Here is a 23,999-nt window from a genome sequence, read left to right on the forward strand (position 1 = left end):
ACTAGGATCGTATCTTGATAACGTTTATTATTATTATGCCGAATTTGGTGAAAACCAGTCAACTGTTCTAAAAGTTACCTCATGAAAAACAGATGGATATCAATTTATGAAATGGTAAATGGCAAGTGAAAATTCACCAAGAGGAAAACAAAATGCTGTTACCAGAACATGGGCTCCTGGAGGCTGGGCTGACAAGAGGCACCGAAGTTTAGTGGTTCCCTTGGCTCGTGTCCAGTTTAAAAGTCTTATCCTTTAACTTATACCTCTTCCTCCTGTTTTCCTGTTAGTGTGCCCAAAGCAAAGTACAAATTTTAAAGTTATTTATATAACTGGTCATTTATTCTCCATACTTTCTCAAAACAATTTGCATTACTTTATTGATCCCCTATGTCTTATAAGATAGATTTTGGTGATATTTTTAATAAACAAAGTATATTACTTTAAATTATGATTTTAGCCTTCTTTTGAACCTTTGTGGTTTAATTAAGAGTAAACTTTACTGTGTATCTATTTGTCCAATGTGTCATTATCTAGTTTCTAACTTTAGGCCTTATCCTAAACTTAACTTGGGTCTGAAGACAAATATCTAACTGACCATACTTTAGAGCTGGTTCCGTCCCCCACCCAAAATCATAAAACAGTCAGGATATCTAAAATGAACTAACCATTTCCCCTCTAAAACCAGCTCCCCTTCTGATTGCTATTTCTAAGAATGAGACCGTCTTTTTTCCAGCCATTCAACATCAAATGTTGACAGTTATCTTTGGCCCTTTTCTCAATTCCAGCCTCAGTATCTAATCAGTCACCATATTGGCTTTCCCTTCAAAGCTTCTCCCATAATCATCACTTCCTGCCCAACCACCCAAGTTCAGGCCCTTATGACCTCATCCATGTATTTTAGAAGAAGTCAGCTAATTGCACATACACACCCCACTTCCCCATGCTCCACCCCCACTACAGTCTGTTCTGTGCACTTCTCTTGGGTGATGTGCCTAAAACCCTCTTTCATCACATGGAGTCTCTGCTCAAAGCTTCACACAGGCTTCCCATTGCCTAGAGCAAAATATCTTAATCTTGGATTTGTGGATTAGCTACAGGAGCCACTGAACTTGAAATGACTTGAACAGATTTGAGTACGTTAAGTGAATCTCTGGTGAGTGAAAACTCATTATTTTCAACATATTCTCAAAAAACAAAAAGAGTACCATTCTTTTAAAGGATGAAATTCAAAGTTCTTAGCTTTCCATAATCTTTTACAGACCCCACTGTACCTTCCCAGCCTTCTTTCCCACTATTCCTCTAACGTAACTTTCTCTTTCTAGCTAAACTAGTCTATTTATTATCACACATCTTATTTTCTGTTCTGCTGCAAATTTTTCCCTATACCAATCTCACCTATGGAACATCTCTCACATTGATGACAACCAAAATGCGTGCCATTCACAAGGTACAGTTCAAGTACTATCTCTTTATTGACACAAACTCTCCATAGACACTTACACTAAAAGGGATGCATTCCTCCTCTGAATTCCTCTGCACTCATATTCAATAGGACACAAGAGCCAAGTCCAAGAAACAAGTGCTACTTGAGTACTACTGTTGTTGTTCCGTCGCTAAGTTGTGTCCAACTCTTTGTGACCCCATGGACTGTAGCCCACCGGGCTCCTCTGTAATGAGATTTCCCAGGCAAGAACACTGGAGTGGGTTGCCATTTCCTTTTCTGGCCATCTGCCCAACCCAGGAATCAAACCCACATCTCCTGCATTGGTAGGAGGATTCTTTATCACTGAGTCATCAGGGAAACCCATATTTGAGTGCTGAAAGGGGAACTCTTCACTCAAACTATGAGATTTGAAGAAAGTCTTAAAAAAGTTGGAATAATGCTGAACAGGATCTTGAGAAAAAGGACCAACATTTGTGGTTTTAAAAGGTGGTAGGGTGGGCATTTCTGACTATAGAAATATCATTAACTCTAAAAGGAAAATTCAAAAAGAAAAGATTTTTTTGCAAAGATTCAAATGAAAACAATGGCAAAAAGGGTACAAAGTCAACAGCAGAAACACAAAAAGCTTGAAAGTTCATCCAGTCACATTATGTGAGGCATGAATACCATGGAAGCGTGCTTAGACATTGTACTGTGACCATCTGCAGTTTTTCCTGGTGCTCGTGCGTGTTCAGTCATGTCCAGCTCATTGTGACCCTTTGGGCTATAGCCCACCAGACTCCACTGTCCATGGAATTTTCCAGGCAAGAATTCTGGAAAAGAATTCTGGAGTGGATTGCCATTTCCTGCTCCAGAGGATCTTCCAGACCCAGGGATCGAAATTGTGTCTCCTGCGTCACCTTCATTGACAGGTGGATTCTTTACCACCGAGCCACCTGGGAAGCACCTATGGTTTTTGAGTATCGAGTAATATGATCAGGTTCCTATTTCAGAAAGATGAACCATCAACTGTGTATATCATGAATTAGCCTAGGAAGAGTCCTGAGACTTGGAAACCATGATGAGATCATCGTTAATCATGAAGTAAGATTTCAAAAACGTGAGCACAGTTTATAGAAAGAAAAGCATGGATCCCAGAAGCTCAGTGGAGGTGGAAAACATAAGAATTGGTAACAGACTGGATGTGGGAAGTGAGAGAGGGGGAGATGTTGAAGATGGCTCCAAGATTTCTAGGCTGGAAAACTTGTGGCTGCTTGGTAATGCCATTGAGGAAAAAGATAATTAATTCTGTTTTAGATACATTGAATTTAGAGACACTGAACTGCAGCAAGTGTAAAATAGCAACAGCAGAAGTGCCAGCTAGGAGGTGGAATGCTAATCTAGAGTTTAGGAGGAACTTGGGGAACTTAAGTGTAGATTTGGAGAAATTTACATAAAGATGGTTGAAATTGCTGAAAGAGAGAAAGAGACAGACAGAGAAAGTTTGTAAAGTTGATAACTTGCCATCTAAAGAGATTCACGAGTAAACCTTCCATGACAGATAATATTTCTGTTCAGCTGTTACCTTGATTTAAAAAAAAAAAAAAGACTTGGAAATACGTGCCTTGAGCCACATCCTCTCTCCTGAACTGAACTGAATCTTCAGCTATTTACTAACATCTTCCACAACAGTATGTGTATGTGCTAGTTGCTCAGTTTTTTCCAACTCTTTGAGACCCCAGGAGAAGGCAATGGCAAGCCACTCCAGTACTCTTGCCTGGAAAATCCCATGGATGGAGGAGCCTGGTAGGCTGCAGTCCGTGGGGTCGCTAAGGGTCGGCCACGACTGAGCGACTTCACTTTCACTTTCACTTTCACTTTGAGACCCCACGGACTATAGCTCACCAGCCTCCTCTGTGGAATTCTCCAGGCAAGAATACTGGCGTGAGTTGCCATTCTCTTCTCCAGGGGATCTTCCTGACCCAGGGATCGGACCCAGGTCTCCCGCATTGCAGGCAGATTCTTTACCATCTGAGGCACCAGGGAAGCCCCAGCCACATTATTATATCCAGGACCAAAGCCCCCACTCTCTTCCTCAAATCAGACCTCGTTCCAGAACTCCCACTGCATCTCAATGGCACTGCCATTCTTACAGTCCTCCGGGAGAATCACCTTTGACTTTTTGCTTTTCTCACTGTTCAGCTCCACTCCTCCATGCTCACCTTTGTGATGTATGTAGGTCTTTCCCTTCCTTGCTACTGCCCATACCTTACTGAATGGCAGGCCCTAATTCTTCTTTGTAGAACAGCTGGTACCTTTTTCACTATTCTTTCTACCCACCACCTCCCTCCATCCCATTCATCCTACTTCTTAGACCTGAAAGGAAGAATGCTGTTGCAGCACTTAGCAGAAACCAGGTTTGTATACTCAGTACACGAGAGCTACTGCTGTTATCATCATTATTATTATTGATCCTAATGGTTGTTTTCAATGTTAAAGGAATATATTTTATCTCTGCTATTTTCTCTGCACCTTTTAATTCACTGTCTGTTCTTTTCAGTGCAGGGATAGGTAGGACAGGGTGTTTTATTGCTACATCCATTGGCTGTCGACAGTTGAGAGAAGAAGGAGTTGTGGATGCACTGAGCATCGTCTGCCAGCTGCGTGTGGACAGGTGAGTGTTGGCGGAATGTAACAAAAGACACTTCAGAGCAGCAGTAGCATCACAACCTGATTTAATCACGCTCCTGACTCTGTAAAGATTTGTGTAAAATGCTTAAGAATGTACATTATATTAAAAAGTCATCCAAGAAAGTGTTATTTGCAACACTGACCCTCAGGAACCCAAAACCAAGAGCTTGTGCTTAACCCTCCTTGTCTCTGATGCAGGTTGTTTATAGTGGTAGCTCTTCTTAGACTTCCACCTCTGTTCCTTCACAGGGACTTTGCATTTTCATCTGAATTCACTGAGTTCTTTAGGATCTTGCTCCTTTAGAATGAGGCATATGCCATACTACTAAGAGTCATCTTTTTTCTCCACTCATCCTTTTTCAATTGTGAAAAATGCACATGACAAAATTTACCATCTTAACCATTTTTAATAGTACAGTTCAGAGTGTTAAGTATATTCATATTGTTGTACAACCCATCTCCAAACTCTTTTCATCTTGCAAAGTTCTGTACTCATTTTCTTGGCAACCACCATTCACCTTCTGACTCTTTGAATTTGACTACTCTAGGGCCCACGGACAGAGGAGCCTGGTAGGCTGCAGTCCATGGGGTCGCTAGGAGTCGGACATGACTGAGCGACTTCACTTTCACTTTCATGCATTGGAGAAGGAAATGGCAACCCACTCCAGTGTTCTTGCCTGGAGAATCCCAGGGACGGGGAAGCCTGGTGGGCTGCCGTCTATGGGGTTGCACAGAGTCGGACACGACTGAAGTGACTTAGCAGCAGCAGCAGCAGCAGCAGGGGCCTCATATAAATGGAATCATACAGTATTTGTGTGTTGTTACTGGCTTATTTCACTTAGCATGGTATCTCCAAGATTCATCCATATTGTAGCATGTATCATAATTTCCTTCCTTTTAGGGCTGAATAATATTCCACGGTATGTACATACCATATTTTGTTTATCCAGCTATCTGTTGATGGACTCTTAAGTTGCTGCCACCTTTCAGCTGCTATGAATAATGCTGCTTGAACATGGGTGTACAAATAGCTGCTTGAGATTCTTTAGGGTATATACTCAGAAATGAGATGGTTAGAGAATACGGTAATATTTTTAATTTTTCAAGGAATGCCACACTAGTTTCCATAGCAGCTGCACCACTTACATTCCCATCAACAGTATACAGGGATTCCAATTTGTTTGTTTGTTGTTTTGGAGTAGTAGTCATCCTAATGGGTGTGTGGTCAAAGAGTCATTTTCAGGTATAGATGGTCTGATAGCCATTGTGATGGTCTCTGTTTGTTTATGCACTGAAAACAGAACAAACAAGCAATTTCTTTTCTTGCTTGCTCCAAAACCAAACCTGGGGAAATGAACAGTTGAGTGAATGACAGGTGAGTGACGGAGAAAGTGAACAGATGCTCATTGAAAACAGGCACAGAGAGGAAGACGCTTGCAATCACGTGAGCAGAGGACTGCCTGCTCTGGAGTTCACTGTGCTGTTGTGGGAGAAGAGTTGTCCCAAAAGCTCAGCTGTGGGTTCTCTTCATTCACACGGCAAGTGTGTATCAACCACCTTCTAACTGCAAGGCCTTGTTCTGGATGCTGCAAGTACTGAAGCCACATGAGTGAGGGTCTGCTCTCCTAGAGTTTACATGCTAACAGTGAAAGAGAAGAGGTAATAAACAGCACAGAAATAAACAGGAACATTTCAGACAGGTAAATGCTGTGAGGTAATAAAACACGAGAGTCACAGAAGCTGAGCCTCCTAGAATTTAGCCCAATGACCTAGAGTTTCCTAAACGTGAAACCACAAAAGTAGCATTTTAAGAGTCATGCAATAAATATTTATTGAGCTGCTACTCTGTACTAGGCCCTGCAATTTCAATACAGACAAAAGAATTATTCTGAGAATTCAATGAGAAAATAGATATAAAGGCACATAGGAAGCCTTCCAAGAAATGGTCGCTTTGTTACTGTCACCTTCATTATTACTAAAATCATTAATAAAGCCTCTCCGATCTCTAAAAATTAAACATTCAAATTCCCTTTCGGGATGAGGTTTTCCCTCCTCATCGCTATCCTTCTTTCTTTCCTTTTCAATAATCATTTCTCCATCTTTGTAAGTGTATCTTCCCTCTGTTTTTCTCTTAGCTCTGACTGGCTTATTAGAGGCTGTCACCCATGGTGATTACATTATGGACTCTGTAAACAGACTGCCTGGTTTTGCATCCTGGCTCCCACCATTGCCTGGTTGTGTGACCTTGGGCAAGTTACAGGACTTCTCCTTGCCTTGATTTTCTCATCTGGAAAATGGAAGTAATAATAATACCTAATTCCTATGTTTTTCGAAGAATTAAGAGGTAATCTGTAAAGTGGCTGGCACATAAGCATAGCCACAGATATTGTCAATAGATATAGCAAGAACCTGGGCATGCATCTGTAAAATGGAAATAATAATATATACCCCACAGGCTTGCGATAACAGTAAGATGAGATTACACCTGTGATGTACTGAGGAGAACACTTAGTCTAGGTTTCTTTCTTTTTTGAATTCTTACTGAATTTGTTACAATATTGTTTCTGTCATTTACGTTCTGGTTTTTTGGCTGTGAGGCATGTGGGACCTTAACTCCCTGACCAGGGATTGAACCCACACACTCTGCATTGGAAGTCTTAACCAGTAGACCCCCAAGGAAGTCCCCTAGTCAGGCTTCTTACCCTCTCTCTACCCTCTTCCCCACTTCTGCCTTTCCGTGTGTGCTAAGTTGCTTCAGTCATGTCTTTCAGAGTCCTGACTCTTTGTGACCCCATAGACTGTAGCCCGCCAGGCTCCTCTGTCCATGGGATTCAGGCAACAATACTGGATTGAGTTGCCATGGCCTCCTCCAGGAGATCTTTCCAGTGCAGAGATAGAACCCGAGTATCTCCTGTCTCCTGCATTAGCAGGCACGCTGGACTGGAAGAAGCACAAGCTGGAATCAAGATTGCCGGGAGAAATATCAATAACCTCAGATATGCAGATGACACCACCCTTATGGCAGAAAGTGAAGAGGAACTCAAAAGCCTCCTGATGAAAGTGAAAGAGGAGAGTGAAAAGGTTGGCTTGAAGCTCAACATTCAGAAAACGAAGATCATGGCATCTGGTCCCATCACTTTATGGGAAATAGATGGGGAAACAGTGGAAACAGTGTCAGACTTTACTTTTTTGGGCTCCAAAATCACTGCAGATGCTGAGTGCAGCCATGAAATTAAAAGACGCTTACTCCTTGGAAGGAAAGTTATGACCAACCTAGACAGCATATTAAAAAGCAGAGACATTACTTTGCCAACAAAGGTCCGTCTAGTCAAGGCTATGGTTTTTCCTGTGGTCATGTATGGATGTGAGAGTTGGACTGTGAAGAAAGCTGAGTGCCGAAGAATTGATGCTTTTGAACTGTGGTGCTGGAGAAGACTCTTGAGAGTCCCTTGTACTGCAAGGAGATCCAACCAGTCCATTCTAAAGGAGATCAATCCTGGGTGTTCATTGGAAGGACTGATGCTAAAGCTGAAACTCCAATACTTTGGCCACCTCATGCGACGAGTTGACTCACTGGAAAAGACTCTGATGCTGGGAGGGATTGGGGGTGGGAGGAGACTGGGACGACAGAGAATGAGATGGCTGGATGGCATCACCGACTCGATGGGCATGAGTTTGAGTGAACTCCGGGAGTTGGTGATGGACAGGGAGGCCTGGCATGCTGATTCATGGGGTCGCAAAGAGTCAGACACAACTGAGCGACCGAACTGAACAGAACTGAACTCTTTACCACTAGCGCCATCTGGGAAGCCCCACACGTAACTGCTTCCAAAAATGTTTTTGTGCCTGAGTTCAGCTCCAATTCTCTGGCCCCTCCTCTTACATTTACTGTCTCGGTTTCCTGAAACTGCCTTGTTTCTATCCACTACTACCCACCCCAACTGGAAAAGGGTTCATTTGCTTCACTTTAGACACTGGGACCTCCCTTCACCAAGAAGAGGGACCCTACATTAGAGAGTGAGGGACAGCACCCACTCAGCCTGGAGCTGCTCCTGCGGTGACCTTAATCTCTTCTGCTGTGTGCTTCTGTAAACAAGGCTCCTTCATGGGACCCACAGATCCCTAGAGACTCCAGTTCATACTCGTGCACTTGATCTGATCCTATTTGAAACAACACCTTGGAAAAAGGGAGCTTGGTTTGTTCATTGTTTAGGCTCTTGTGCCTCTTAGATCTTGTCTATTCACCCACCCCTATATCCCTCCTCCTCTACCTGCTCTGTAGCCTGACATCCACCTTGGTTTCTACTTCCCAGTCACTTTACTCTGTCAAGTCCACCAAATTGTCCTCTAACTTTGAAGAAAATCACAAATACATTTTTTAAACCATATCACAATGCCTCCTGTCATCGACTCCTTCCTTCCTAAAGCAAATAGGCAGAAAATTTAGCCTTGGCCTGCCATCAATACCGAGCTCTTCCCACAAGGCTTGTCATTTTGCTCCAGGTAGGAGTTTCAAAACATTCCACTTCTCTGCTGATCTAAACTCTATAGGTTCCCTACCCCCTGGATTTGAATTACTGCCAATAAATGTCTCAAAATCATACTAACTGATTTATTCATCAAGATCCCTTCTGCATAAATCCTAAGCAGCTGCTTCTGTTGCTTATGAAGCAGATCATCTCCTTGAAATTTTCCTTTGAAAGTCTTTTCTTTGCCTTCCTTCCTTCACAGGATTAACATTAGTTGGTTCAGTTGCTCAGTTGTGTCCAACTCTTTGTGACCCCATGAACGCCAGGCTTCCCTGTCCATTATTAACTCCCAGAGTTGCTCAAACTCATGTCTGTTGAGTTGGCGATGCCATCCAACCATCTCATCCTCTGTCGTTCCCTTCTCTTCCTGCCTTCCATCTTTCCCAGAATCAGGGTCTTTTCCAGTGAGTCAGTTCTTCACATCAGGTGGCCAAAGTATTGGAGTTTGAGCTTCAGCATCAGTCCCTCCAATGAATATTCAGGACTGATTTCCTTCAGGATTGACTGGTTTGATCTCCTTGCAGTCCAAGGGACTCTCAAGAGTCTTCTCCAACACCACAGTACAAAAGCATCAATTCTTTGTCACTCAGCTTTTTTTATAGTCCAGCTCTCACATCCATACATGACTACTGGAAAAACCATAGCTTTGACTAGGTGGACCTTTGTTGGAAAAGTAATGCCTCTGGTTTTAATATGCTATCTAGGTTTTTCAAAGCTTTTTTTCCAAGGAGTAAGCGTCTTTTAATTTCATGGCTGCAGTCACCATCTGCAGTGATTTTAGAGCCCAAGAGAATGAAGTCTGTCACTGTTTCCATTGTTTTCCCATCTATTTGCCATGAAGTGATGGGACCAGATGTCATGATCTTACTTTTTTTAATGTTGAGTTTTAAGCCAACTTTTCACTCTCCTCTTTCACTTTCATCAAGAGGCTCTTTAGTTCTCTTCACTTTCTGCCATAAGGGTGGTATCATCCTCATATCTGAGGTTATTGATATTTCTCCCAGCAATCTTGATTCCAGCTGTGCTTCATCCAGCCCAGCATTTCCTATAATGTACTCTACATATAAGTTAAATAAGTAGGGTGACAATATACAGCCTTGACAATACACCTCCTTTCCCAATTTGGAACCAATATGTTGTTCCATGTCTGGTTCTAACTGTTGCTTCTTGACCTACATACATATTTCTCAGCAAGCAGGTAAAGTAGTCTGGTATTCCCATCTCTTGAATTTTCCACAGTGTGTTGTGATCTACAGAGTCAAAGGCTTTGAAGTAATCAATAAAGCAGAAGTAGATGTTTTTCTGGAATTCTCTTCCTTTTTGTATGATTCAGTGGATGTTGGCAATTTGATCTCTGGTTCCTCTGCCTTTTCTAAATCCAGCTTGAACATCTGGAAGTTTATAGTTCATGTACTATTGAAGCCTGGCTTGGAAAATTTTGAGCATTACTTTGCTAGCATGTGAGATGAGTGCAATTGTGTGGTAGTTTGAACATTCTTTGGATTAACATAGATTTTCTTCTTGTTGTTTCTTCCTTCTGTTGTGAACTTCTTTTGTTCAGTTGCTCAGTCATGTCCGACTCTTTGCAACCCCATGGACTTCAGCACACCAGGCTTCCCTGTCCTTCACCGTCTCCTGGAGCTTGCTCAAACTCATGTCCATTAAGTCAGTGATGCCATCCAACCATCTCAACTTCTGTCATTCACTTCTCCTACTGCCTTCAATCTTTCCTGGCATCAGGGTCTTTTCAAATGAGTCAGTTCTTCATATCAGGTAGCCAAAGTGTTGGAGCTTCAGTCTCACCATCAGTCCTTCCAATGAATAGTCAGTACTGATCTCCTTTAGGATGGACTGGTTGGATCTCCTTACAGTTCAAGGGACTCTCAAGAGTCTACTCCAGTAGCACAGTTCAAAAGCATCAGTTCTTCAGTGCTCAGCCTTTTTTATGGTCCAACTCTCACATCCATACATGACTACTGGAAAAACCATACCTTTGACTAGACAGACCTTTGTTGGCAAAGTAATGTCTCTGCTTTTTAATATGCTGTCTAGGTTTGTCATAGCTTTTCTTTCAAGGAGCAAGCATCTTTTAATTTCATGGCTGCAGTCATCATCTGCAGTGATTTTGGAGCCCAAGAAAATGAAATGTCACTGTTTCCATTGTTTTACCATCAAGTGATGGGACCAGATGTCATGATCTTACTTTTTTGAATGTTGAGTTTTAAGCCAGCTTTTTCACTCTCCTTTTACTTTCATCAGGACTTCCCTGGTGGCTCAGACAGTAAAGCAGCTGCCTACAATCCAGGAGACATGGGTTCAATCCCTGGGTCGGGAGGATCCCCTTTAGAAGGAAACGGCAACCCACTCCAGTACTCTTGCCTGGAAAATCCCATGGACAGAGGATTCTGGTAGGCTACAGTCCATGGGGTCGCAAAGAGTCGGACATGACTGAGCAACTTCACTTTCACTTCCATCAAGAGGCTTTTTATTTCCTCTTCACTTTCTGCCATAAGGGTGATGTCATCTGCATATCTAAGGTTATTGATATTTCTCCTGGCAATCTTGAGTCCAGCTTGTGCTTCATCCAGCCCAGCATTTCACATAATGTACTCTGCATATAAATTAAATAAGCAGGGTGACAATACTCCCTTGACATACTGCTTTCCCAATTTGGAACCAGTCTGTTGTTCCATGTCCAGTTCTAATTGTTGCTTCTTAACCTGCATACAGGTTTCTCAGGAGGCAGGTAAGGTAGTCAGATAGTCCCATCTCTTGAAGAATTTTTTACAGTTTGTTGTGATCCACACAATCAAAGGCTTTAGTGAAGTCAATGAAGCAGATGTTTTTGTGGAACTCTCTTGTTTTTTCTATGTTCGAATGGATGTTGGCAATTTGATCTCTGGTTCTCTGACTTTTCTAAATCCAGCTTGAACATCTGGACATTCCTGGATTCACATACTGTTGAAATCTAGCTTGGAGAATTTTGAGCATTACTTTGCTAGCATGGGGAAAATTTTAGCATTACTTTGCTAGCATGTGAAATGAGTACAATTTGCACTTCCTTAGTTGTTATAAAAAGCAAAACAGCAAACCTCATTCCCTTCTTTGACGTCATCCAACTTCTTCCAATACTTCTTGTGTCTTGCTTCATTATTTCATCTATTTATTGTCATATTTCATTTTCAAAATTTCCAATTTGTAGGTGACTGCTGCTGTTGACCATGTTTTAACTTATGCCAGTAAATGGAAAGCTGGCTTTAGAAAATCTGAATGTCTGCCCACCTGCTCTTGCAGCTTATTGTTCATTATCAGTTCTTCAAATCTGTCTGCAATTCTGCTCTCTGTGGTCATCCTTACCTTCAGTTTGGGGTGTGTCTTCAGACATTCCCAAATGTGCTATTAATTACAGGGATTTATTTAAGCATGGCCATTCCACCATGGTCTTCAAAGCATATCTCATTTAACTCCAAAAATGAACGCAAGAGTCAGAAAAGAGAAATTCTTTAGCGTTATTTTTTTTAAATAAGTAAACAAAAAATTCAAGATATAAAATATCTTGTCTGATAACATTTAGCTAAGAAAACTGACAAAGTAGACCTCTTTGGCATCTGGGACTTCTGATTTCTAACTCAAGGTATGACTCTTGATTAAAAGTAAATAAGTTTTTGGAATATGTTTATTGCAAAATTGCTAGACAAAAACATAGGTCTTTGAAAATTCTTTGTCAATGAAAAATTCAGACACCACAATTTTTGAAACAATGGTTAACATGAAGGACAGCTGTTTTATGAGTAGAATGATATTGTCAGCAGTTGTCTTAAGAATATAATTTGAGGAAAATAGAGATGTTGCCTCATTCCAAAATATCTATCTATAGAGAGTGCCTAAAATATCTCTGTGTGGCGAATGTCTAAAACATTACTATTAGAGAGCCAATCTTTTTGTTTAAAGAGCCATTCTTTTAAAGTTTCTTGAGCCTAGAGTTGAGAGGTGAGAAGTGTGTATGTATTAGTCACTCAGTCATGTTCAACTCTCTGAGACCCCGTGGACTATAGCCCGCCAGCCTCCTCTGTCCATGGGATTCTCCAGACAAGAATACTGAAGTGAGTAGCCATTCCCTTCTCCAAGGGAGAGTCCCAGTTCAAGGACTGAACCTGTGTCTCTTGCATTGCAGGCAGATTGTTTACCAGGGAAACCCCTATACCTTCCTGGCTATTAACACATTAAACAGGGTGACCTAGCCTTTTCCAGCTTAAGGTATGTTAGCTAAAGCGTGTACGTCCAATACATCAGGAAGGCATTCAGAAATGAGGTTTTGATGAAGGGGAATTGAAGAGAGGGCCCCAGAAGAGGTTCTGCCATTGAGGAGACTGCCGGACAGCTCTCTGCCCTGCGAAGGTGAGAGGCAGAAGACACCTCTGGCAAGAGCAGCTACCTGATTTTCAGGGACCAGCAAAAATGAAAATGTGGAGCCCTATTTTAAAAAATGATTAACTCTTTCAAGATGGTGACAGCAGAGCATGAAATCACTACAGGGTCTTCCTCAGCACAGGGAGCGAGACTGGTGTGACTGAGCATGTCAAACTGAGGGAGTCATCCCTGTCAAGGGATATTTCAGAGTGTTTGTAAGTGGGTCTGAATTCTGTGTGCTGTGGAACAGTCACCCACGATCTCTGCTCCGAGCAGTCCCCCTGAATCACACATGGGTTCATGTATCTGACAAAGGTTTACTGAACACTACTACTGAACATGGATCAGGTGCCTGGGGAGCAGCGTGAATGCTGTCGCCTCATCCGTGTCCAACTCTTTGTGACCCTGTGGACGGTAGCCCGCCAGGCTCCGCTTGCCTGTCCGTGGGACTCTCCCAGCAAAAATACTGGAGTGGGTTGTCATTTACTTCTCCAGGGGATCTTCCCCACCCAGGGATCAAATCTGTGTCTCTTACATCTCCTGCATTGGCAGGTGGATTCTTTACCACTAGCACCACCTGGGAAGCCCCCACTTTGGGTAGAGCAAGATGGATTTCTTAACAGACTTTACCAGACTATGTTTTTCAGGGCCTCTCTTTTTTTAGGTAAAGGTTTTTAAAATTTATTTGTTTATTTATTTTCTTTTTTGGCTGCACTTGGTCTTCATTACTGCTCCAGGACTCTCTCTAGTTGCAATGACTTCTCTTCTTGCAGAGCACAGGCATTAGGTATGCAGACTTCAGGAGCTGCAGCATGCAGGCGCAGTAGCTGTGGTGCACAGGCTTCATTGCCCCAAGGCACGTGGACTCTTTCTGGACCAGGGATCAAACCATGTTCCCTGTATTGGCAGGTGGATTCTTAACCACTGGACCACCAGGGAAGTCCCTCAGGGCACAGTTTAATGATTAGTTAAACTATGAGAACCTGCTATATGTCAGATTAGCTACAGTACAGATTAGCCTATACTCAGGCAAAAAAAAAAAAAAAAGTTAAAAGTTTCTCAATTTTGAGAAAAAAATTCTGTATGCTATGTTTCTTAGAAGCTATCTCCACCTGGATAGTCATAAAAAGTATTAACATGTTAAAGGATACGAAGCATCCCCCAGCATGGTAATCAATTTCACTTACTTGAAGCACTCCTTCACATTTATTTGATCACAGAACACTTTCCTCAGAGACTATCTAAATGAAAGGGAAAGAACTTATCAAATAATAAATATAAGCTGTACTTTCCAAAGTTTGGTGCCAAAGAGAAAACTAGAGATGGCAGAGGAATGTGAGCCTGGGAGGAGACCATTAAAAAGGTGAAAGGAAAGGGCTGCTGCTGCTGCTGCTGCTGCTAAGTCACTTCAGTCGTGTCCGACTCTGTGTGACCCCATAGACGGAAGCCCACCAGGCTCCCCCATCCCTGGGATTCTCCAGGCAAGAACACTGGAGTGGGTTGCCATTTCCTTCTCCAATGTGTGAAAGTGGAAAGTGAAACGCGAAAGTGAAGTCGCTCAGTCGTGTCCGACCCTTAGCGACCCCACGGACTGCAGCCTACCAGGCTCCTCCATCCATGGGATTTTCTAGGCAATAGTACTGGAGTGGCTTGCCATTGCCTTCTCCGAAAGGAAAGGGCAGGACTGACTAATTGTAGCATCTAACTTAGTATAATAAGGGCTATGAAAGATGGAGTCAGTATATCATAAAGCTAATATTTTGAACGATCCAAAGGTGGACACTACATCTTCTTTATAGTTATCCCCCACCACTTTTACCTGCCTCCTCTGAGAAGTCCAAGGTCTGGCTAACAGAAAAGAAAAAAAGTGATTTGGATACTGGAAATGGGTTACGTGACTGATAAATCAAGAGTCTGAGCATTGAATAGGATCAAAAACCTAATCAAAAGAAAACAAAAAACAAATGACAATGTTTGATCTTTGTTATTCAACATAACATGAACAGGCAATTTGTACTCAGATCACAAGTCTGCGTTTTAACAATAAATTCAAATGGTCTGATTTAGAGATGAGTGTGTTATGCTGAATGGATGCTTCCAGCTTAACAACAGTGACGAAGCCATTTGGTGAATTCCTCATTCTCTGGCAAGACATTATTTTTATTGGCTTTTGGGCAACATCTATTAATAGATGCTACAGCTCTCCCTGAAGATTCATGAGTCTGTGATTCTTCTATTAATAATACTTTTGAGCATATTTTGAACAAAAATAGGATTTCTTTCTTTCCAAATGGAAATTCAGATTCAGTGCTGGGCACCCACAGTTGTTTTATTTAGAAGTGCATTCACGGATCATTCCTTCATTGCCACTGTGTTCATTTTTAATTAAAAGATGAAATTCAGTTCAGTTCAGTTGCTCAGTCGTGTCCGACTCTCCACGACCCCATGAATCACAGCACGCCAGGCCTCCCTGTCCATCACCAACTCCCGGAGTTCACTCAAACTCATGTCCACAGAGTCGGTGATGCCATCCAGCCATCTCATTCTCTGTCGTCCCCTTCTCCTCCCGCCCCCAACCTTTCCCAGCATCAGAGTCTTTTCCAGTGAGTCAACTCATCACATGAGGTGGCCAAAGTATTGCAGTTTCAGCTTTTGCATCAGTCTTTCCAATGAACACCCAGGATTGATCTCCTTTGGTAACAGGCAATTGGGACAGAGAACTGGCTGGTGCATCTCAGGGCTTCCCAGGTAGCACAGTGGTAAAGAATCTGCCTGCAAATGCAGGAAGATACAAGAGACAGGGGTTCTATCCCTGATTTGGGAAGATCCCCTACAGTAGGAAATGGCAACCAGCTCTCGTATTCTTGCCTGGGAAATCCATGCACAGGAGAAGCTGATGGGCTACAGTTCACGGGGTTGCAGAGTCAGGCGCGACTGAGGGACTGAGCATGTGTGTACGTGCACACACACACACACACATACACACACACACTGGTGAGACTGGGAAGCAGGCAACAATAGAGAAAGAGGTGGCAGGGATCACTGGAGCAGATGTCAAGGAGCCTGAAGCTTGTCCTAGCTCTGCCCCTAATTTCCTGTGTGACCACTTGTCACTCTAGACCTCTGAGTCTCCATATATAGAAGAGAATTGGTACTTATCAGAGGTCTCCAACCTGTTTCTGGTCCGAAGATCTCTTTTTAAGAGTAGAATATTTCATGGACCTCAACCTGATGGTTATACTTTGAATCCCATAGTGCTTATAAATTATCCTATCTTATTACTTAGAAAGCCCTTATTATCTTATTTAAATATCCCTAAATTGTTGTGATGATACCACCTAATTAAGAATTCCAGTTGCTATTAAAGCTTAACCAACCAGATTTCACCATATTTAGAGCCTACTATAAGAGATTTATTTAGGCTTGTGTACACCATGTTTTGGGCTTCCCTAGTAGCTCAGCTGGTAAAGAATCTGCCTGAAGTGCAGGAGACTCCAGTTCAGTTCCTGGGTTGGGAAGATTCCCTGGAGAAGGGATAGGCTACTCACTCCAGTATTCTTGGACTTTCCATGTGGCTCAGCTAGTAAAGAATCTGCCTGCAATGCAGGAGACCTGGGTTCTATTCCTGGGTCGGGAAGATCCCATGACGAAGGGAGGAGCTGCCCACTCCAGTGTTCTGGCCTGGAGAATTCCGTGGACTATATGGTCCATGGGGTCACAAAGAGTCGGATATGACTGAGCAGCTTTCACTTCATACAATGTTTTTACGGTGTGAGATAATGATGAAGGTCATTTACAAACTGAGTATGAGAGATACTTGTTCTTTAAAAAAAATAATAATATATAGTAATAAAACGGTCCAGGATACTCAGAGACTGCCTCATATGCATATGGAGAATGATAAGGAGCCACATGTGACCATCAAAAGACATCCAGGCAGGGAGGGAAGGAATGTGCTCCTTTGCAGGCTGACGTCAGGCAGTTTTTTCCTAATTGTATTTCTTTTCATCCCACTTATCACCTCTGAACTCTGGAAGAACTTGAAAACAGAGTTTGGGAAGTGAAACACATAAAATAATTTGTGATCCCAAAGCCTTTTTTTTTCTTCTTCCCTCTCCCCCCTTTTTTCCTTCCCCAGAAACAGGAAACAATCTGTCTAATCCTCCCTTTTGAGAGTCAGTAGTGAAATCTGCAGTTGTCTTTGTACATCCTTACCTTGGGGACCTTAAATTGGAATGACATCCAAAGTCCTTACTTGTGGCTTCCCAGACAGGATAGAAAAATGCTTCCAGTGTGCGTCATATCATTGTTTAAATGTTTTGATTAATCACTTGAGTTTGATGGGTTTTTTTAAACTATAACCACCTAAGAGGAGGAATACATATGCCATCAGTTTCCTTAGCTAATATGTGTCCCCTGAAAATTCTTTGTTTCCAAAACTTGGTTAAAATAATTCCAAAGCTAAAATTTCCACCTCTTGTTATATTTTTTTCCTTAACTTTTGTCTTGCATTGAGCCATATCCTTTTGCAATCCCGACTCATCACAGAGATCCCCTTAATTAGTGAATTTCAACAATCTCATTGGAAGATCAGGAATTGAACTCTTTAGTTTACTTATTTCAAGAACACTTGACGATAAAGCTTAAAGATTGGCTTGGATTTCCTTGACATCACAGTTCCTAGGCCATAACAAGATGTCCTCTTGTAAAACAGATTATGCTAACCTAATCTTACAAGTGGTTGTCAGGCAACCTTTTCCTTCTTCTCAGCTAGGTGTCAATTGAGTGTTAACCTGGATGTTCAGAAGAAAATTGATCAGCTTTAAGGAAAAAAAAAATATGGGGAACTCAAGATCTGCTAGGGCATTAAATTATCATTTGACTTGTGTTGGCTTTTATGCCCTACAAATACTCTGTAGAGACAATGTCCACGTTCAAAATACCTGGTCAGAATCAATCAAAACATTTAGCTTAACTTCTCAGTCCTTGAAATGACATGGTGTTTAGACATGAAGAAAACATCTGTCCAAGATACCCCGAGTTCAGCTCCAAACGTTAGCTGTGTTTGACTCATGCCCAAGCTATTGGAGCTTTACCCAGGAGGCACATTATCATCCACACCTTTTGTTCTAAATTTACTGTACCAAACTTTACCAAAAGAATTCCAGATTCGAAAATAATAAAAAGCCAAGGAGCGTCAGTTCCATTGTTAGCCCAGAAATGAGTCACTGCTGCAGAATTTCTTCTGTCTACTGATTAGGCCGGATACGCGCTGGGCGGTGCAGCAGGAAAGGCTTGTTGCTCTTTGTATGTGTGAGTTAATAGTCACAAAAGGTCACAATTTTAGCATGTTAAAAACCAAATCTCTCTCCTGGGCATCTGGTAGGGTTTGTTTTTTTTTTTTTTTTTCGACACACCCTCCCAGGAGCAAAGGGGGAAAAAAATACAGTTTTTTCCCTTCTAACCTGAGATTACTCTCTGCTGACATGGCTATGTGCTTTTGTGCATGAAGACCAAGATGACATGGATTTTTGTCTTTGGCGGGGCTGATGTGACTTGAGCTATCTGACATTTCTGGAAGGGCAGTTGGTCTGAGTTCTTTCTGGCCTGGCCAAGCACACTTTCAGATTCTGTGGCCACAAAGAAATCAGAGCCTTGCACCCAACACCATTTTTGCAATAGAAGTGACTTTCTTCCAAAGCATTAAATGGGGCATAATTAGAATGAAAAGATAGTTTGTCTAAACCAAAGCACTTTTGAGGGTGAAAAGGAGCCTTTATTAATAATTAGACCAGAACAGCAGGAGTAAACCGGGTCTGTCCCAAGAAAACCAGGTGCATGATCATCCTAAGGGTTTGTGTTAACCAAGCATTTACCAAAAGAATAAGAAATATAATATGTGACATTTATTTAATACTTGCTAAGACATGGAGAAAGCAAGAGAGTTCCAGAAAAACATCTATTTCTGCTTCATTGACTATGCCAAAGCCTTTGACTGTGTGGATCACAATAAACTGTGGAAAATTCTGAAAGAGATGGGAATACCGGACTCCTGACCTGCCTCTTGAGAAACCTGTATGCAGGTCAGGAAGCAACAGTCAGAACTGTACATGGAACAACAGACTGGTTCCAAATAGGAAAAGGAGTACGTCAAGGCTGTATATTGTCACCTTGCTTATTTAACTTATATGCAGAGTACATCATGAGGAACGCTGGGCTGGAGGAAGCACAAGCTGGAATCAAGATTGCCGGGAGAAATATCAATAACCTCAGATATGCAGATGACACTACCCTTATGGCAGAAAGTGAAGAGGAACTCAAAAGCCTCTTGATGAAAGTGAAAGAGGAGAGTGAAAATGTTGGCTTGAAGCTCAACATTCAGAAAACGAAGATCATGGCATCTGGTCCCATCACTTCATGGGAAATAGATGGAAAAACAGTTGGAAACCGTGTCAGACTTTATTTTTGGGGGCTCCAAAATCACTGCAGATGCTGATTGCAGCCAGGAAATTAAGACGCTTACTCCTTGGAAGGAAAGTTATGACCAACCTTGATAGTATATTAAAAAGCAGAGACATTACTTTGCCAACCAAGGTCCATCTAGTCAAGGCTATGGTTTTTCCCGTGGTCATGTATGTATGTGAGAGTTGGACTGTGAAGAAAGCTGATCGCCGAAGAATTGATGCTTTTGAACTGTGGTGCTGGAGAAGACTCTTGAGAGTCCCTTGTACTGCAAGGAGATCCAACCAGTCCATTCTAAAGGAGATCAATCCTGGGTGTTCATTGGAAGGACTGATGCTAAAGCTGAAACTGCAATACTTTGGCCACCTCATGCGACGAGTTGACTCACTGGAAAAGACTCTGATGCTGGGTAGGATTGGGGGCAGGAGGAGAAGGGGACGACAGAGAATGAGATGGCTGGATGGCATCACCGACTCTGTGGACATGAGTTTGAGTGAACTCCGGGAGTTGGTGATAGACAGGGAGGCCTGGCGTGCTGTGATTCATGGGGTCGCAGAGAGTCAGACACGACTGAGCGACTGAACTGAACTGAAGTGACAGCCACTGTGTCCACTAAAAAATACAGTCACAACCTGAAAGTAGGGAGTTATTTTATCTGGTGGGAATGTTTAGGACTCCCAGCCCCCCAGAGACAGCATCTCAGTAGCTCTGAGAAAACTGTTCCAAGGAGATGGAAGGGGGAGTCAGGCTATATACAAGTTTACAACAAAGGGAGCAGGTAGTCTGAACATTAAAGATCAGATATCAAATTAAGGAATTTAGCAATCTATGCGTGAGAAGATGCAAGCTCTGTTGCTAAGTTACTTCAGTCATGTCTGACTCTTTGTGACCCTGGGAACGTAATCCACCAGGATCCTCTGTCCATGGGATTCTCCAGGCAAGAATACTGGAGTGGGTTGCCATGCCTCCTGTGGATCTTCCTGAGCCAGGGATCTAACCCACATCTCTTACATCTGCCTGCAAGCCTCTGGACTCACTGAATTCATTCGTTTCTTATGCACCTCAGCTATCTGGGGCCAAATCCTGTTTCCTTGTTCATCTTAAGGAGTGGTAGATGGCTGCTTATTGCATTCCCCTAGCTCCTCAGTGGGGCAGGGAGCAAGGTGTGGGGATTGGCTAGGTCACAGTTTTAGGAGCCCTTATTCACATTTGGCTTCCTTGGTGGCTCAGAAGGTAAAGAATCTTGTTCAATCCCTGGTTTGGGAAGATCCCCTGGAGAAGAGAATGCAACCTACTCCAGTATTCTGGCCCGGAAATTTCCATGGACAGAGGAGCCTGGTGGACTACAAACAGTCCATGAGGTCAACTAACACTTTCACTTTCATTCACATTTGGAGGCCAGAAATTGCTGTTGGCTATGATATTTCTTATTCATTGACATGGCAGGAGATGTTTTCATTTCACAACTGTGCTAATTATTCTATGGATTATCTCATTTAAACCTTGCAAATTTTGAAGCCTATTAGGTAAACACTGTTTGCCAGCCAGTGGTTTTTAAACTTTTTCGGGGGAAACAAAACATTGGGAAGATAAAAATCTTCCACAAAACACTGATAAGGAAAACCAATAACAATAATTTTAAAAAGAAAGAAAGAAGAAAGAGTAAAGAGAAATGCCTTGATCAAAACTGGGATTGGGAGCCAGTCTAAGGACACCCTCTTTCCCCACAGAGACACTGTGGTAGAAGCCTGGGCGCCTGGGAATTCCGTGAATAGCCTTTGGCTCGATGCTGACAGGCTCTGACTCATTTGATCCTCACAATCTTGATGAGGTTTGTCATCAACTTCATTTTACAGGTCAGGAAAATTCAGCTGGGATAGAATAAGAGATTTGTTCAAAAGCCTGTAGCTGGTAGGTTCAAAAGCAAGGATTCAGACTTGAATCTGTCTGACTCCAGGGTTCCTTCTTTCTACTGGGTCATCTACCTCCACTGTAGGTGACTCTTCACCAGTAGGTGACTTCTAGGCTGGTTCATATTTAAAACCATATTTGAATTTTTCCATCTAGGCTTACCTACTCCAGTATTCTTGCCGGAAAAATCCTATGGACAGACCTGGTGGGCTACAGTCCAAAGGATCACAAAGAACTGGACATGACTAACCAACTAAGCACATCCAGGCTTGCCCAGCCTGAGCAGTATGGCAGAGCAGTCTTCTGCCCAATGTGCTCTTAGTTCTGTAAGGTCCTCAGAGGACTCATTCCATAGCCTACCATCCAGCCCTTTTTTGACCAGAGAGCGCCAAAGAATAGCTAACACTACAGTATCTGCAAGTGCTTAGCTGTATAGTAATAAATATTTTTAAATGGACTGTTCATTTCTATCTCACGACAGTACTATAAAGCAAGTATGGTTAGATGATTACCTCATCATTTTGCAGATGAGAAAACAGCACAGCAAAGATTATGTAATAAGGGTAAAGCAGCTTATAAGTGGAGAAGGCAATGGCAAGCCACTCCAGTACTCTTGCCTAGAAAATCCCATGGACGGAGAGGAGCCTGGTAGGCTGCAGTCCGTGGGGTCACTAAGGGTCGGACACGACTAAGTGACTTCACTTTCACTTTTCACTTTCACACATTGGAGAAGGAAACGGCAACCCACTCCAGCGTTCTTGCCTGGAGAATCCCAGGGATGGGGGAGCCTGGTGGGCTTCCGTCTATGGGGTCACACAGAGTTGTACACGACTGAAGTGACTTAGCAGCAGCAGCAGCAGCTTATAACTGGTGGAGACAATTTGTCTTGACAACAGTGTATGATGTCCTTTTACCTCTTAATACTCTTTGGTCCATACTGGTAATGAATATGATGCTTTGGCATCTCAAGTTTTTTCAAACACAATGACTCTCATGGTTAACTGGGTTGCCTTGCCCTGCTTTTATATGGACTTACTCATTTTTGATAATATAATTCCCATTTGGCAATAGGTATTGTACCTTATGGAGAAGGCAATGGCAACCCACTCCAGTACTCTTGCCTGGAAAATCCCATGGACGGAGAAGCCTGGTAGGCTGCAATCCATGCGGTTGAGAAGAGTCGGACATGACTGAGTGACTTCCCTTTCACTTTTCACTTTCATGCATTGGAGAAGGAAATGGCAAGCCACTCCGGTGTTCTTGCCTGGAGAATCCCAGGGATGGGGAGCCTGGTGGGCTGCCGTCTATGGGGTTGCACAGAGTCGGACACGACTGAAGCAACTTAGCAGCAGCAGCATTATACCTTAATGTGTCATACCCCCAGGGAAAGATTTGTATCTAAACAGGATTCTTCAAGGAGAGATAGTGCTTTAAATACAGTATGAAGGGTAATAGTGGTGATTTTCGCATGCTGCCTGACTGATGACAGCCTTTCTCCACTTAAGCATCATCTTGATCACCATGGAACTCTTAAAATCTTAACCTTGGTTGAGTTTTTAACTATGATCTGTTGGAGATCAAAGATTATTTAGTGCCTTGATAATTAAATTTGCTTATACCTTTTATGTGGTGTTGGAGAAGACTCTTGAGAGTCTCTTGGACTGCAAGGAGATCCAACCAGTCCATCCTAAAGGAACTTGGTCCTGAATATTCATTGAAAGGACTGATGCTGAAGCTAAAACTCCAATACTTTGGCCACCTGATGCAAAGAACCAACTCACTGGAAAAGACCCTGATTCTGGGAAAGATTGCAGGTGGGAGGAAAAGGGGATGACAGAGGATGGGATGGTTGGATGGCATCACGGACATGATGGACATGAGTTTGAGTAAACTCCAGGAGTTGGTGATGGACAGGGAAGCCTGGCGTGCTATAGTCCATGGGGTCGCAGAGTCAGACATGACTGAGTGACTGAACTGACGGATGCCTTTTAATGTAATAAAAAGAGAATTTCTGTTTCTTACCTTTAAAGACCAGCTTGCTCAGAAACTTTACATCAATAATATAGATCGAGATCTGAGCAAGTCCTTGGAGCCCTGTCTGACCCGAAAGGTACCTGCAATCCTAGTCAGAGTTCTCCTGGAGGCTGAATTAGTACGGGGCTCTCTTAAGGATTCATGATTAATCTTGCTATGTTCATTTATTCCATAAATATATTTTGTTTTAGGCACTATGGTCAGCCTATAAAAGACTGTATTTGTCCCATAACAGGATAAATAAAATCTGCAGGTTAAATTATTAGAATTTAAGTTCTTATAAAGATCAGCAGTGTTCTACATACCAATATACGTAATTGGAAATAATATTTTAAAAGATGACTGTAATGAGTTCCTGATTTTAAGTCAGCTTCCAGTTAATGCATTCTGTGGTGCCCTTTCCTTTCTTTTAGCCTAGAGCATATATGTTTTCATTCTACAAGAGACAGCCTGGCCTCAGTAACCTACTTGACAAGTATTTACTTCAGACTAGTAAATGTTTCGCACTTTTGCAAATATGCATAAACTGTAACATCATG

At 42.4% G+C, this 23,999-nt stretch overlaps 1 protein-coding gene across 2 annotated transcripts in view; it reads left to right on the top strand.

Moving 5' to 3' along the window:
• PTPRR (protein tyrosine phosphatase receptor type R) overlaps nucleotides 1–23,999 on the top strand; it is a 282,539-nt gene that overhangs the window by 253,183 nt on the left and 5,357 nt on the right. For both annotated transcript variants that reach the window (XM_055395488.2, XM_088836978.1), the window contains one exon: nucleotides 3,984–4,097. In XM_055395488.2, coding sequence (XP_055251463.2) covers nucleotides 3,984–4,097 — 114 coding nt within the window. The remainder of the gene's footprint in view (nucleotides 1–3,983; nucleotides 4,098–23,999) is intronic.

This window comes from Moschus berezovskii, chromosome 6 (assembly GCF_049115385.1).
Source record: "Moschus berezovskii isolate FMDL1 chromosome 6, NW_MosBer_1.0, whole genome shotgun sequence".
NCBI classification, from domain to species: Eukaryota; Metazoa; Chordata; class Mammalia; order Artiodactyla; family Moschidae; genus Moschus; species Moschus berezovskii.